This window comes from Polyodon spathula, chromosome 1, assembly GCF_017654505.1.
Source record: "Polyodon spathula isolate WHYD16114869_AA chromosome 1, ASM1765450v1, whole genome shotgun sequence".
In the NCBI taxonomy this organism is placed as follows: Eukaryota; Metazoa; Chordata; class Actinopteri; order Acipenseriformes; family Polyodontidae; genus Polyodon; species Polyodon spathula.
Window position 1 is genome coordinate 13358245 of NC_054534.1, and position 16396 is coordinate 13374640.

The following is a 16396-nucleotide window of genomic DNA, read 5'->3' on the forward strand; positions in this document are numbered from 1 at the left end:
ATTACTCTCACATGACACTGCTGGACTGTTACTAAACTGTAATATTTTTGTTATTGTAATGCCAGCAAGAAGATAAGACTTTCCATGGATATATTTTGTATGCGTTACTAATGAACTGCTTAAACAGTAACCCAACTACTTGCATCAGAAATTAGAAACATTTGTTTCTCAGAAGTATAAGATAACATGTACAGCACATTTATTATTAAATAAGTCAAGGACAACCAATATGACTTATTTTTGAGACCCACTATATCACCTTTGGTCACTACAGTTGACATCAAAACTGTAGTGTGCAACCATTCGGTCACAAAAAAAATTCAGTCTGATTAACAGTGGCTATGTAAATATATCAGTTATCAACATAGCAAACATGTAAGTTTTTTGAAATACATTCTTTTAAAAATAAGATTCATATTGTAATGTTTTCACTGGATTAAAAATAGCTGCTTTCACAGCTGCAGGCAGACCACAAAAACCAGAGTGACCAGAGGAGGCAAAGACAAGTACTGACGGACAAACTAAAAAACCCACTACTACCAGCAGGGCGTTAAAGCATATTTTTTTTATTTAAAACAGAAATTATTTTATTAATATGTTTTAACCTAACACCTGAAAATGACAAACAAGTTAGCTTTTTTCTATTGGAGATTTACTTAAAGATTTTAATTCAGCTCTGTCCTGCAAATCTCCGAACTTCATCTGCCCGTGCCTAACAAATGTGCTAGCTGCCCAGCCTTTCCCAACCTGGGGTCTGCAAGTAAACTCCAGGTGGTCCACAAAACAACTCCCAAAATTCAATTGCGCAGTTCCAAGCAACACAGACAGCTTGTCACCGTGTAAACATGATCATACTGAAGTGTCATTCTGGGCTTGTGACTGGGTAAACATGAAAAAAGCACTTCATTTCTTTCACTTGCTGGGCCACCATAATTTAACGCTTATCATAAGGAAGGAATATAATTTCACTACCTACTTGTTTGTTTTTCATGTGGCTTAAATTTATCTTTTTTACTTTTCCATTCGCTGCTGTCGTTTGAGTTGTACATTTTGCACAGTTTTCATTTAATGGCTCCAGGAGACTTGCACCTCACAGTGCAGCTGTATTATCTGCAGGCTGCCTGCATCAGACGCGCATCCTGGGCACGCAGACAACTGCAAACCGGACAGTCTCTGCAAAACATGCGTGCTTCCCCAAGAGCCTTGGACAGGTAGGCAGGGCGAAACCCCTTTTCTAAACAGTTTTATTTAAAAGGAGACTGATTTAAAATAGAAACCCGCAAGTAATCAAATGAAGAAACACAAATGCCTGTCAAATTCTATGAAACAGTACAATATATAAAAGTGATTTACCTTTTTGGTGGTGCTTTGAATTTGTGGCACCTTCATAATAAAATAAAATGTGTTTTTTTTTGTTTTTTTTTTCTTAATGTTTATGCCGATTCATACAGCTAACCTAATAAAAAACTGAAATATCTTGCTTGCATAAGTATTCAACCCCCACACATTAATATTTGGTAGAGCCACCTTTCGCTGCAATAACAGCTTTAAGTCTTTTGGGGTAAGTATGTACCAACTTTGCACAGTGTCGGAGTGATTTTGGCCCATTCTTCTTGGCAGATTTGCTCCAGGTTGTTCAGGTTGGTTGGACGACGCTTGTGTACCAAAGATTCTCAATGGGATTGAGATCAGGACTTTGACTGGGCCACTGTAGGACATTCACCTTTTTGCTCTTGAGCCACTCCAATGTTGCTTTGGCCTTGTGCTTGGAATCATTGTCCTGCTGAAAGGTGAATTTCCTCCCAAGCTTCAGTTTTTTAGCAGACTGAAGCAGATTCTCTTGCAGTATTTTCCTGTATTTTGCTCCATCCATTCTTCCGTCAATTGTAACAAGATGCCCAATCCCTGCTGATGAGAAGCATCCCCACAGCATGATGCTGCCACCACCATATTGCACTGTAAGGAGACTGTGTGTCTTGAGGCATGGGCAGTGTTAGATTTGCGCCACACATAGCGCTTTGAGTTTTGGCCAAATAGCTCTATCTTGGTCTCATCTGACCACAAAACCTTTTCCCACATCACAGCTGGGTCACTCTCATGCTTTCTGGCAAACTCCAGACGTGCTTTCAGATGGTACTTTTTGAGTAACGGCTTCTTACTTGCCACCCTCCCATACAGGCCAGTGTTATGCAGAGCTCTTGATATGGTTGACTAGTGCACCATTACTCCACTCCCAGCCACTGAACTCTGTAGCTCTTTCAAAGTGATTGTTGGCCTCTCTGTGGCTTCTCTCACAAGTCTCCTTCTTGTTTGAGAGTTGAGTTTTGAGGGACGGCCTTTTCTTGGCAGTGCCTGGGTGGTGTAATGCAGCTTCCACTTCCTGATTATTGATCCAACTGTGCTCACTGGGATATCCAAACACTTGGATATTATTTTGTGCCTTTTCCCTAATCTATGCATTTGTATTACTTTATCTCTAACTTCTGTAGAATGCTCTTTGGTCTTCATTTTCCTTCAGATTCACAGCCTTACCAATGATCCTTCAACAGTGGGGTTTTTATCCAGGAAATGTGACAGGAACTTTAAAAAGGTTCACAGGTGGAGGCCAATGGTAAGGTAATTGTGTCCTCGTTAGGGCAAGTTCTTTCATCGGTGCAAACTGGGAGCTTCCACAGCACAGGGGTTGAATACTTATGCAAGCAAGATATTTCAGTTTTTAATTTTTCTTAAAAATATTTCCCAACATAAAACCAATGTCACCTTACAATAATTGATTCAACAAAATTTCAATGTACCATTTGTAATTCGGTAATATGAGAGAATTGGTCAGGGGTCTGAATACTTTTTGCAAGGCACTGTCTTAATGCAAAAGGACATTAAGTTACAATAAATGTATAGATTATCGAAAAGCCCAACCAGGTCTACCCTTAAAAGGTATAGTCACTTTAATTGCATGAAAAAATGGTAAATAGCATATCCTGGCAAGGATAATTCATCACTACAAGTATCATTACCATGAAAGTCACCATGACCTACATCTTTGTAGAAAAAGTACATTATGCCATAGTTTCTTCAAAACCACACAGGTAAGCACTGGAAGAAAGCGACTTCAATGAGACAGTCAGTTAAATGCCTTATAAAAAGAAAATTAACACACTGAAAATGAAAGTATTATGAAATTTAGAAAGACTGGTGGGCATTTTTTTCTTCTTCCAGACAGCTACAGAACAATTTATGTCCAAGTACAACTGGAACAGATAGATCATCAACAGCAGTACATTATTTTTTTTAATCAGCACTAACAAATATCAAAATTAAATGCACAACTTCCCTGGCTTAACACCAAGTTTCCCCATGCCCGTAAGAACACATCCTCAAACTTTAAGTCTTGCTGTACCCTAGCATTCAGACATTTTTGCCCATGTAAACAATTATGGGTTCAAATAAATACGGCAGTTTTCATATGCAGACCGTCAGAAATGTTTTGGTCTGTATGGAGGTCAACATATAAATTAGATGGAAAAACCATGTCAGAACTAGGTTTTAACTAAAACAAAGTTGCAATAAGTAAATCATACTTTAAATCATTTTTAGTGCTTCTGTCATGTACAGTTTATTCTGTACATTGTATGCCTTTTGTAACATAGTAGTATTAAAGTGTTTTAAATCAACACACATGATCAACTGAAATAGTCAATGTTAATATTTAGCCATGGTGTAAAGCCTCCTGTAGTGTCTATAGCAGTTTTTCACAGTCGATTGAGTTAGTGACAAACACAACTTCAAATTGTATATTTATGTATGCCCCCTACTTGTTGATTTGAATACTTTATGGATGGGACAACGTACAGGTTTAGTATGTGACATTTTCTTTTTTGTGAAATACCAGGCGTCCTGCAGTTCTACAAGACACTCATGTACTGTGGTTTAATTTCTGGGAAAAAAAAAAAAAATCACCCTCCTACACTAAGCTAGCCAGTCAACGACTGTGCTGCACATACTTTTACCATCTTTCTCATCCATCACCCCACAGCGTCTACACAGCAGCAGAGGGGGACAGTACAGTAGAGCAGGTTTGCTTGCGAAAAAGTTATTGAATCCATGTATGCCTCATTTCACATTGCTACTGCAGGCTACATGTACACACAGTAGTTAAAAATAATTAAAACACAACACTATCAGGGCTCTAAATTGAGATGTTTTCACTACTGGCCCCTTGGGCCTCTGAGGTAGTGTTTCAAATGGCCCAATAATAAGTACAAAACTGGGCGCATTGTTTTATTCACTGCTGCAAATGTAATGGGGAGCCGAAAGTACATCCACTGGTGGCTGGATTAAAACAGTTTGGTGACATTAAATATGGCAAATAGTACTAGAATTGTTCAAACGTTATGGTCAGCCAGGATGTCCTCAGCTCACCACGCACCCCTATAGTCTTTGCGGTGAGCTGAGTCTAAAAATAACTGGCTATTCCAAATTGGGAGAAAAAAAAAATGACTAAAAAAAATTGACGATCATTAAATTAAAAAAAAAAAAACCCACAACAAATACATTTTTGCTTTATAATCTGAATACTTAAAAAGGTTGAAAAGTTCCTAAATTAATGGGATTTGGTAGGACTACTACTTAACAATTTACAGTATTCTTGTCCACTATACATTTAGCTTAGTCTGCCCACTGTCCACATAGATTCCATGGGGGGGTGTCCATGTTGTCTATACAATGTTTACGGTGAATCTCACCAGCATTTTTTCTTGGCGAGTCTGGTGGCTGACTAACTGCATCACCCTGCTCAACAAGTTAATGGCAGAATAATGTATTGGGTTATGTGTTAGCAACACTCAAAAATAAAATAAACAATCTTATGGATTATTTAACCATTCTGATTATGTGTATCATATGTTTAAATGGTAACAGCTGATCTATTTTTTTTAAATCTGGCATTTTGTACATTTAACATGCTTTGACTAGATGGCAATATAAAAATAAAATGGTTATCTGCAATAAATGCACCCAATGTTTAATTTTTAAACTATTATTGTGTTATTTTATATACTGTTATTTTTGGTTTCAGAGTTGCTACGGGGTCAGTAAATTAACCCTCCTATTAGGTTTCAGGTCTATTTGACCCGACTAGTTTCCAATTAGCTTAAATGCTATTTTTCTTTATAATATTTTATGACTTTTCCTAAGTTGGGGTCATGAACTTATACACAGAAAACAGAACCTTTGAGAAATTATATATATATATATATATATATTATATATATATATATATATATATATATATATATATATATATATATATATATATATATTTAGAACAGGTCATGTGTACAAATAAGATGTTTCAGGTCACTGTGCCCGTGGCATGCATCTATGTAGACTTGTATGTAGGAATAAACAAAACTTCTTTAATTTATTATTTTATTACTGTATTTATATTATTACTTCTGGAAATGGCTGCACCTATCTGGAGACATTTATATAAAAACAAAAACACACAATATATATCTACAAGGCAGAGCCTAATTTTCTCTGTCAGTATTGCAAAAGCATCTCACTGGTAAAGACATTCCAAAATGAGGAGCTCCCCGGTTGGCAGTCAAAGAAGTTTTATCACAGCTCCTGATCTAAGAGAATAAGAGTAAAACCTTTGCAAATAAAAATCTAATTTAATCAGTCAATCTAAGGCTGTTTAAATTAGTTTGAAATTGCATCGAGTCAATATGACCCAAAACATAACAGATGTATCTAAATTCTGAACATAATAGGAGGGGTATAGGAAAAAAAAAATCCTTGTTTATTTTCACTGTGGAAATCTGGTAATCCTGAACTACAAGGACAGTGTGAGAAACTGAAGCTCTGGTACAAACTTGTCAGACACCAAAATCTTGCCGAACTCGACAAAACTCACAAAATAGTAAAACAGTCAATCTTCTCTCAAATTACTTTGTTTAATGCTGACAGTAGGAGAACCATGCAGAGTTGGGTAAACTGCATTATCCTACTGTAGGCATTCAAGAAATGTATCCAAGAAATCAGCAAAATGCTCCCTCAGTGCTTTTTTCCCCACTGCAATATGCAAGAATCTAAAATATGCTTATTAAAAAACCCAATACATCAATAACTGACATCTTTCAATATGCCTTCCAGGATATTGTAAACACCAGTTTCACACACCACATAAACGAGCCGAGTGCACCTGTAAACTGCATTATGAACGCAAACAGACTGTTCTTCCCCCTCAGATTTTTTCAGAAAAACAAAACCTTTAGCTTGCATGCTTATTCTTTCATGACTGTTTTTATTTTCTGTATGTTTAATAGTGTACAGTAACCAAAGAGAGCTTTCAATATATGCTACTGAAGCTATTTCAGCCATTTAAAATGCACACATTGGCGTGCCTGTCAGAAAATGAAAATACTGTATTCAAGATTTGAAAATGTATGTGTACAAATGATGCTTTTTTTTTTTTTTTTTTTTTTTTTTTTACAAGAAAACTTGCAACCTAGCTCTTAGCAACGCTAAAAGGTTAACTGATTTAAACTACTCATAATAAACACTATTTAAAACAATTTTTTTGTGAATAAATTCTCTATTATTTTGGTAGTCGAACGAGCCAATATCAATCCCACTTCACCCCTCCCACCATCATTCCCAGGGTGGCAGCCCTTCCCTCCTTCATCCACATTAAAACAATAATCATCATAATACAAAATAATCGTTCTCGGATTGTTGTCGCTTGTAGCCTCTCCCAAGTCAGCACCACTTGCTGCTGATACAAACGTGTCATGTAAAGATTGTTGTCGTGCATATTTACGTTGTACATCTAGGGTTTATGTCACAACTGTGTCCTCGCCAATTACCATTAAAGAAAATACCCATTATAGCTAATAATGTAATTATTAACCATAATAAACAATACCTCAATAAGAACTAGCAATTCTGGCTTAATTATCCCTAGATTCAAGATGAAAAGAGAGATTAACAATTAATATTATGTATGTTTAATTATTTCAAATCAATTACAGATGTGTATTTGTTATAAGACAAAAAGAAAACCTAACAATCCAAATTACTATTACATTTATTCATATTCTCAAAGGAAGAATAATAAATGTTAGGCTTCACAGTTACATATGTATAAAGAACAAAATAAAAACGTTCAAGGAAAAGTAATGCATTGTTAAATGTTCATAAATCCTTGATGTGCTCTCTGGTCAGAGTTCTGCATTAGTGAAGCAGTCTTTACAGTTCATCATGCATTGGTTGGTTCAGTCACACATTACATATACTTACATATACATACACACACCAGCTTCCACGTGGCTTAGTGCGCATCTACAATGTTCAGCATCTAGTTGGATAGACACACATTACGTATTGTGACGATATCAATATCATGGCTTCAGTTCAGTTACTTGTAAACACACAATATAAGTTTGATACGTATTCTGTTGGTGCGAGGTTTAAAACAAAGTCTTCTTAACACAGCTGTACTCGCTATAGAAGTTAGTTGTGCACCAGCGTGGTATCTCTGAAGTCTGTAGGCAAAGCTTTCGTCGTTCTGGATGGAGCCCATCTTCTCCGGGTCAGCTTTGAAGATTACATCATTGCATCTTCGTTGAAGAACTTCAATGTTTGAGGAGTTGAGAGCGATGAGATGTTTTGAAGAAAGAGCGAATCCAGAGAGCGCCCAGAGAGAAGAAAATCCTTGTTTTAAGTTTAAATAACATGATGTATAGGAGTTCCCTTGTACTGTAAACAAATCCTTGTTGGTCCTACCATTGGTTCACAGTATTTGACAGACAGTTGCGTGTCACACAAAAAGGGTGTGTTAGAAATGGAATGTATCCATCTATTTCGTTGTCAAAGGATTTAAATCATTTAAACCTCCTATACAATATAACTTTAGTTACATTCTTTAGAGAAGCACACGAATTTCATTCTCTATACAAAATTATGATTACAAGCATATAAAACACATCATAATACAAAGGACAATATTTAAAAATAGTTTAGTTTATAATATTCACTTAAAACAGGTTTATTGGGAAACTTACTTAAAATAACTATTAAACTTCTCAAATTATGTATTATTAATTATTCTTAAAGCATTTTAAACTACCTTAACACAATAATGGTACAACTGCACTGTAGCTATAGCTTCCCTTGGTAAGTTTTATGACACCTTAGGAGGCCAGACAATCAGATAGCATTTTGGAAGGCAAGCTTCAAAGAGCTAACACAGTTTGTGGCCTGTGCCTTATCTAATCAGCTTTGAAGTAGATATGGTTAAGAATGTTAGGGAATGCCGGGCCATGGTTAATGTTGAACCGTGACCATCCATAGCGTAATGTTAAGAACTACCGTAGTTAATGCTTCCATCTAAAAGGTGTCAGAATGTGACACCGACAATAACATACATACCACACCATGACTCCAAAATGAAAGTCATCATTTATTTATTTATTGCATTTATATAGCGCTTTTTATACAAAAGTATCACAATGCACGCTACGTGGGCAATTCCAGTGTTATGGACTCATTTAATGAATTAAAGGAACAATAGACTAATTAGATGAAGAGCTTTTTAAACTGTGTCCTGTTAACTCCATGGATCAAAGTCTTACCCAAAAAAAATAAAAAAAACTGTTGCCCAAAGAAACTCACATTATGAATGTGCCAGAAATGGACAAGCATTGCTGGGTCACTTTACATGTTCTCAAAAGTCTAATTTGTAGGACCTGCATCCAAAACATCCAAAATCTCACACTATATTATTGACATTTTTCTACTGATGCATTATGAGCATCAACAAGTTACTCAAAAGCCTCTGCTAGTGTTTTCTACTATAAAAACCTTGAATTGCATAAAGAAGGAAAAACACTAAGTAAAACAGCTCACATCACTCGATTTTCAAGGTGTGGTATCCGAAGCATAATAAACAAGAACAGAGAAACAGCATCTGTAATTGACAAGCCCAGGACTGGAAGGCACAAAAAGCTGTCTAAAAAGGATGAGAAATACTTAAAAGATAATATCCTTAAGGAATAGAAAGACAAGCGTTGAATTGAACAGAACTGGCAGAAGGCACGGGTGTCGTTGTCCATCAAATCAACAGTACGAAGGTCACTCTTGAAATCAGGATGTGTTGCAGTAAGAATACCTCTGTTAAGAAAGGGGAACAAGACAAAGGCTACAATATGCACAAGAACACAAAATTTGGACTATGGAACAATGGTCAAAGGTGCTTTGGACTGCTCATGGATGGACAACGACATGTAAACTGGTAAAAATAAATAAATATAAAAAAAAAAGTGCGTCCTTAATTGTTCAAGTAACGCGATGCAAAATGATAAGTGAAATCAAAGTGTTTTGTATTAGGTGATTAAACAAACACCCTGATGTCACTTCAGTTTAAAGCTGTGTGTTTGGGCACTCAAAATCAATTAAAATTACTGGACATTTAAAAGTAAACCTTGCGTGTAGTATAAACATGTTTGTCGCACATTGCCATTAACTTTGTCAATTTAACTAGCGGCAAATATAAAATATAGAAAAAATACAGCTTTAACAATAGCTTTAAATGGCTGTAAAGAAAAGGCACAAAGTGAACAAAAATACAGCATGCATAAACATACACCATCCAATAAAAATGTGAAGATATGTTTGATACATGCAACAACTTATTTTTATCATGGCCATGGTCACATGACCATAGAACCCACATAGCAGAAAAAATTATATACCAGAATCCAGTTGTACAGCATGTCACACATACAACTACCACAGTCAGACCATTTAAATAACACATTTAAAACACTATACACAACACAAAAGCAGCAATTTTAAAGTTACATTAAAAACCACTATGCCAACAAAGTCATTTAAAAAAAACAAAGTGTGTTTTCAGTCTTGAATTGAAAACTGTAACTGTCCCAAGTTCCCTAACAAAGGCAGAGCATTCCATAATTTAGGAGCTCTACAAGAAAAAGCCCTCCCTCCCGTGTTGCTTTTGTTGACCCTAGGAATAACCAGCTGCCTCGCATCCTGTGATCCCACAGTACAGTTTGGAAGATACATGGTCATTAACTCCTGCATCAAACTAGGTGCTAATCCATTCAGGACCTTGTAAGTTAAGAGCAAAATCTTAATCAATTCTATACTGCACAGGGAGCCAGTGTAAAGAGGCCAAAACATGGGCAATATGTTTACTTTTCCTGGTTTAAGTCAGTTCTGGTGGCAGTATTCTGAACATGCTGCAAAAGGGATATCACACACATTCTGGGACAGCAGAAAAAAGTACATACCCAACTTGGCCAGTAACATTTTTTAACTGTATAATGTATATAGTATAGTCCACGTGACTTCTGTTTTATGAACACTGGAAAGTCGTACAAACTTTCCCACCGCACATCGTATTTGTTGTCCAGTCAGCATCTAAGACTATGTACTGAAGTGCAGTTGGTAATACTCATTACCTCAACATGGCAATTTTTTTTTTTCCCCAACTAAGCAACCAACTGCACCAATAAGCCAAAAGTAAAGTATTTAAACCAATAATGATAAGAGTTGAGCAGAAAAGACACTTAATCTGGCTTCATGATGATATTGAAACAAATATCAGTTAAACAGACGTGCAGATAAAACAGCAGCTTTTTTGTTGGGAATTCAACATTTAGTTGCCCTCACATCCAGTCTCACAGTAACAGTCCGCAAGATAGCAGGTGTTTGTCTGCTGCTGCTGCGAATGCAGCGAGAAAAAAAAAAAAAACACACCACTGGATACCCAGGTACGCCACATGGAAGCTGGACAACGGGATGAATTATCTAACATTTTGACTTAGGATACAATGTGTTCAGATCAGAAATGCCATGCACAGTCTTTACAGGACAGCAAGATTGGTGCCGACTTGGGAGAGGCTACAAGCGACAACAATCTGAGAACGATTATTTTGTATTATGATTTTTGTTTACTATTGTAATTAGTAGAAATCCATTAAACTTTTAGCGCTGCTAACATCTCTGGTGCGAGTTTGCTTGTAAAATATGAGTACCATTTGTACACATACATTTTCAAATCTCTAATACAGTATTTACATTTTCTGACAAGTATGCAAATATGTGCATGTTAAATGACTGAAATAACTACAATAGCATATACTGAAAGGCTTCGCTTAGCCACTTTATTTGAGACATGGGCTCTCTCTGGTTATAGTACACATTATTAAACAGAGGGAAATTAAAAACCATCATGAAAGAATATGCATGCAAGCTAATTTTTTCTTCCTCCTTTCAGAACCAAGTCTGTTTGTGTTCATAATGCAGTTTGCAAGTGCACTCAGCTCGTTTATATGGTGTGTGAAAGGCCTATTGAAAGATGGCAGCTATTGATGTATTGCTCTGGTTTTTAATATAGCATGTTTCAGATTCTTACACATTGCTGTGGAAGAAAGCACTGGGGAGCACTTCACTAATTTAATGAATACATTTCTTGAATGCCTACAGTAGGATAATGAAGTTTACCCAATTCTGCACGGCTCTCCTAATGCTGGCATTAAACAAAGCAACTTGAGAAAAGGTTGACTGTTACTATTTTGTGAGTTTTGTCGAGTTCGGCAAGATTTTGGTGTCTGACCAAAGTTTCTGCCAGAGCTTCAGTTTCTCACACTGTACTTGTATTTTAGGATTATCAGATTTCCAGAGTGAAAATAAACTCGGAGGTTTTTTCTTCTTTAAATTTAATGACCCCGTAGCAACTCTGAAGCCAAAAATAACAGTATGTAAAATAACACAATAGTTTAAAAATTAAACATCGGGTGAATTTATTTATTTATTTTATATTGTCATCTAATCAAAGCATGTTAAAATGTATAAAGCCAGATTTTAAAAAAAAATAGATCAGCTATTACCATTTAAACATATAATACACAAAATCAGAATGGTTAAACAAATAATCCATAAGATTGTTTATTTTATTTGAATGGCGCATAACCTAATACATTACTCTGCTATTAACTTGCCGAGCAGGGCGATACAGTGGGCACATTGTTTTATTCACCGGTGCTCCACCGGTGAGCCTATGTGCTCACCGAACTGTCGTTAAAGTCAGCCACAAGACTCATGCCGGCGAGATTCACCATAAACAATGTATAGACAACATAAATCCCCCCCATGGAATCTGTCAATGTGGACTGTGGGCAGACCAACTTAAATGTATAGTGGCTAAGAATACTGTAAATTGTGACTTAATAAAAGTTCTACCAAATCCCAATAATTTAGGAACTTTTCAACCTTTAAGTATTCAAATGATATTATATTTTATTTATTTTATTTTATTTAGCAGTCACTAATTTTTTATTTATTTTTTAATATAATTTTTTTCTCCCAATTTGAAATAGCCAATTATTTTTAGGCTCAGCTCACCGGTACCACCCCCGCGCTGACTCGGGAGCGGTGAAGACGAACACACGCTGTCCTCCGAAACGTGTGCTGTCGGCGTCTTTTCACACTGCAGGCACACCATGGAGCCACCTCAGAACTACAGTGTCAGAGGACAATGCAGCTCTGGGCAGCTTACAGGCAAGCCCGCAGGCTCCCGGCCAGTCTACAGGGGTGCGTGGTGAGCCGAATACACCCTGACCGACATAACGTTTGAACAATTCTAGTACTACTTCCTATATTTAATGTCACCAAACTATTGTTTTAATCCAGTCATCGGTGGATGTACTTCCAGCTCCCCAATACATTTGCAGCAGTGAATAAAACAATGCGCCCAGATTTGTACTACTTATTGGGCCAGTTAAAATTGTATCCAGGCCAGTAAAAACACTACCTCAGTGGTCCAAGGGAACTGTAGTAAAAAAAAGTCTAGATGTAGAGCCCTGCTTATGTAAAAACGTTAGTCTAAAATACACTTAGATGCCTCCTCATACCCCCAGAATCTACACTGAATTATTTAACACACTTGGCAAATCTCTCATACTTGGACAAGTGTTTCTTTAGAAATGTTATTTGTACCAACAGTCTTCTTACCCCTGAGATTCTGATAGAAAAAGCTAAAAATACAGATTGTCCTTAAAGTTTCAGTGCTGTTAATAACATATGCCTCTACTATATTCCTGTCAACGAAGACATGGGCATCCTCAGCAGGGAAATAGTTACATTCAATTCAACAGCTTTAGCAAAGATTAGCAAAGGTTAATAGTTTACTCTACACTTAACTTTGCTGCACTTCCAGCAACGGATGCTCTTTCCTACAGCTGAGAAAGTACAACACACATAAAAAGGCACATGCACAGCCAAATTTCTACAAAACAAGTCTTGCACAACATTTTCCATGACATTACAGATGTATTTCAGTTTTGTAAGTGCAATCTCAATACATACTGCAACAGGCTTGTCATGGCAGGCAGTAAAGATTTGTCAGCTGCTATGTAAAATGATGCAATGGCATCTGATTTCCATTCTTAGTAAATTTATTGATCAGCTACAAATAATCCTAACCATATGTTTTTAGAAATGCAGTCAAACCTGTACGAAGACCACTTGTCTAACCATTCTGACGAATTCCTGTTGAGACATGAGATCATCGACCTCTAAACATCGCTATTAGATGGTCATTGACACTCAGTTAACATACTGGGACCACAACAAACAAAAAGAGACATTTTACCATTAGTGCCCATTTCTATATTTTGGAAACCTGTTTCCCCTACTTCCATCAACATTACTTTAACAAAAACGATTGTTCAGGTTTAAGTCTTACTTGCTTTGCAAATCGAATTAACTGCCATATTATACAGTCGTAGGAATGTTTATAGTTCCAGTGCTCATAAGAGATTAAACACATTTGAGATTCACACTGACATCAATGCAAATGTTTTACTTTGAGTCAGCACATATGATATGGTAGAACACAGGATAAAAAACACTTCTATACTATTCTTAAAGACACTTCTGAAAAGATACACAAGGTAGCGCTATGAGATTAACACAGCTAGCCTACACCTATTATACAATGACCACTGACATATAGTAACAGCAGAGCACAGAATAAAAACTAGAAAATATCAATAAACTCAGTCACTGTGCCATTACAGCCCATGTTCTGGATTGTCACTGGATAAATGAAAACGCGAGTGGTGTGAAAGAAGCAAAACGTAAAATGTACGCTGCCCAGTTAAGATTTTTCAGGTTTTGTAAAATGCTACTTTGTTGCCACTAACAATTAAACCAGAACCCCTCCCTGGAATGAAACTTTGTTAATTTCCATTGCAGTACCCGTTACAGCCTGTATTCCAATCCTCCTTACCTTGGTATGGTAACACACTTGGTATTACAATTCTGAGTGGTGATGGCCTTCTCCAGTTCATCTAACTGTCCTGTTTTCTTAAGCTTCTTAACCAAACTCTTTACTGCTTTCTCACACCACTTCTCCTCCTGTCCATTCTGTTCTCCACCACCAGCTCCCCCTGACCCGCTGGCAGATTTTTTCCACCCCAACAAGCGCTTCACAACCGGTGGGGTGAATGGCAGGATTGAGGACATTGTATATCCAAGACACACAACCACAAAATGGTAGCGCCTGCCTTTGGGCAACCTAAGGGGGAAAGAATAAGAATTACAAAATCAAAAAAAGACCTAAAATATATAGTTCTATATCTCATTGTGAAAAGCTTTCATTTGCTCATATTCTAGCACAAATTTCATGTGCATAATGTACATCTCTTAGTATCTGCTTACTTTTTTCCAACTTCAAACTTGAGTCAAAGGCAAGAAGCATACAAGTAGTACACTATATTATTGCAACAAACTTTAAAACTTAACAAGTGAGTTGCAATTCAACATTTGGTATTCTTAGGAATTACGCTGATTTACAGATTTCTCTATATTATCCCATCACGGAATATGTCTTCATGGATGTTACCTTTATTATCACTTAAGAAATCTGGGTACAACTTCCATATATTCTGTATTATTGGCCCTGTGTCTAAATGGTTGCCTTGCAGTATTGAACTAAAAGGTAAAGAATATTTAAGCCGCAAGTCTTAACTACAGACATTAAACCAATATTTTTATACTTTGGGGGATGGTGGCATGTACAATGTAGCAGAAAAGGGAAATACTCTATTGCCCAACAAACGCCCATGCATACAAGAGGAAAGAGGAGTTTTGTTTTCTTAAATAGACAATTATTGTTCTAATGAAAACCTTAAGAATTGAGCTACATGGCTAGAACGGTGACTAATCCTTTCAATATTATGAAAATAAAAAATATTAATTAATTTAATATTGCCGATGCAGTTTAAAAGCTTGATGAATTTACTATAAAAAACAGTTTAAAGAATTAAAAAATGAAATACAAAATGCAACTAAAATAAAATAATCCACGGTGCTTTTGAATATGCCTACAGGTATTTCCTATTATATTAAACAGAAACCATAACAATTGCTCATGTGGCGTTTTCGGGCTTGTGTTTACGTTGTTGATTTTATGAAAAACGTCAAAACGTTTTCGGAGCCACATTACTGAAAATGGTAAAGACAACTTTACACGTACGGTACGTAACGTTACCAGGTATATAAAACAACAAAAATAACAGTGACTATGTTAGAAATGTCATTATGGGAGTTACCCATACATCAAATCAACACAACCTGATAGAAAACAATTGCAAAAACTATGAAGACTCTAGGCAAGCATGCATAACGTTAAGGCCAGGCCACTGTTGATGTGCAACAAAAACATTCACAGTAACACGTATATAAATAAGAAAACACACTTACCCCAACCGACTAGCAAATAACCCTGACAAATAAAAGTTCCTGAGGCATAAATTAGATTGTAAAAATAATTTTCACTTAACAGTTCCTGTCGGGCTCTCCTGTCCTGTTGCTTACGGAGCGACAATACAACAATAAATTCGTGCGATAAAACACATAACCACCCCCGATATTACAGCATACAATTTTAAAAGCAATAAAAAATAAATAAAATTTAAAAAAAAAATAAACAACAAGAAAATACAACAGCAATAACCCCAAAAAATCCGATTGAGTAATATTACTTTAAAATGACAAAAATATATATTATTATGCTACTTTCTATGTCGGAAAAAAGGTTAAGAAATATTTTAAATAAGCCACTACTTCCAAGCAAAAACGCCCAGGGTGAAATGTTGCATGCAAAGGGCAAAAAGATGGAAACTTTTCTGGTTGCGGAATTTTAAATAATTTCAACGTGATTTCATTTCTCTCTCTCTCTCTCTTTTTTTTTTTTTTTTTTTTTTTTTTTTTTTTTTTCCTGTCGCCCCAACACACATCAACCTACCTTGCCCAAGCTGACGACGCTACACTTTCCCGCACTTAATCCCACCTCCTAATTTTC

The 16396-nt window shown here is 36.3% G+C and overlaps 1 protein-coding gene across 3 annotated transcripts in view; it reads right to left on the reverse strand.

The window, feature by feature from the left end:
* Window positions 1–16361, reverse strand: part of smad2 (SMAD family member 2) — a 36900-nt gene extending 20539 nt beyond the window's left edge. For 2 of the 3 annotated variants that reach the window (XM_041247501.1, XM_041247482.1), the window contains exons 1-2: window positions 15796–16282; window positions 14321–14608 (exon numbers count right to left, since the gene is read on the reverse strand). In XM_041247501.1, coding sequence (XP_041103435.1) covers window positions 14321–14556 — 236 coding nt within the window. In that variant the 5' untranslated portion in view covers window positions 14557–14608; window positions 15796–16282. Of the gene's footprint in view, window positions 1–14320; window positions 14609–15795; window positions 16283–16339 lie in introns of those variants that run through there. The other variant, XM_041247492.1, reaches the window with a different exon arrangement.
* Window positions 16362–16396: the final 35 nt, after the last annotated feature.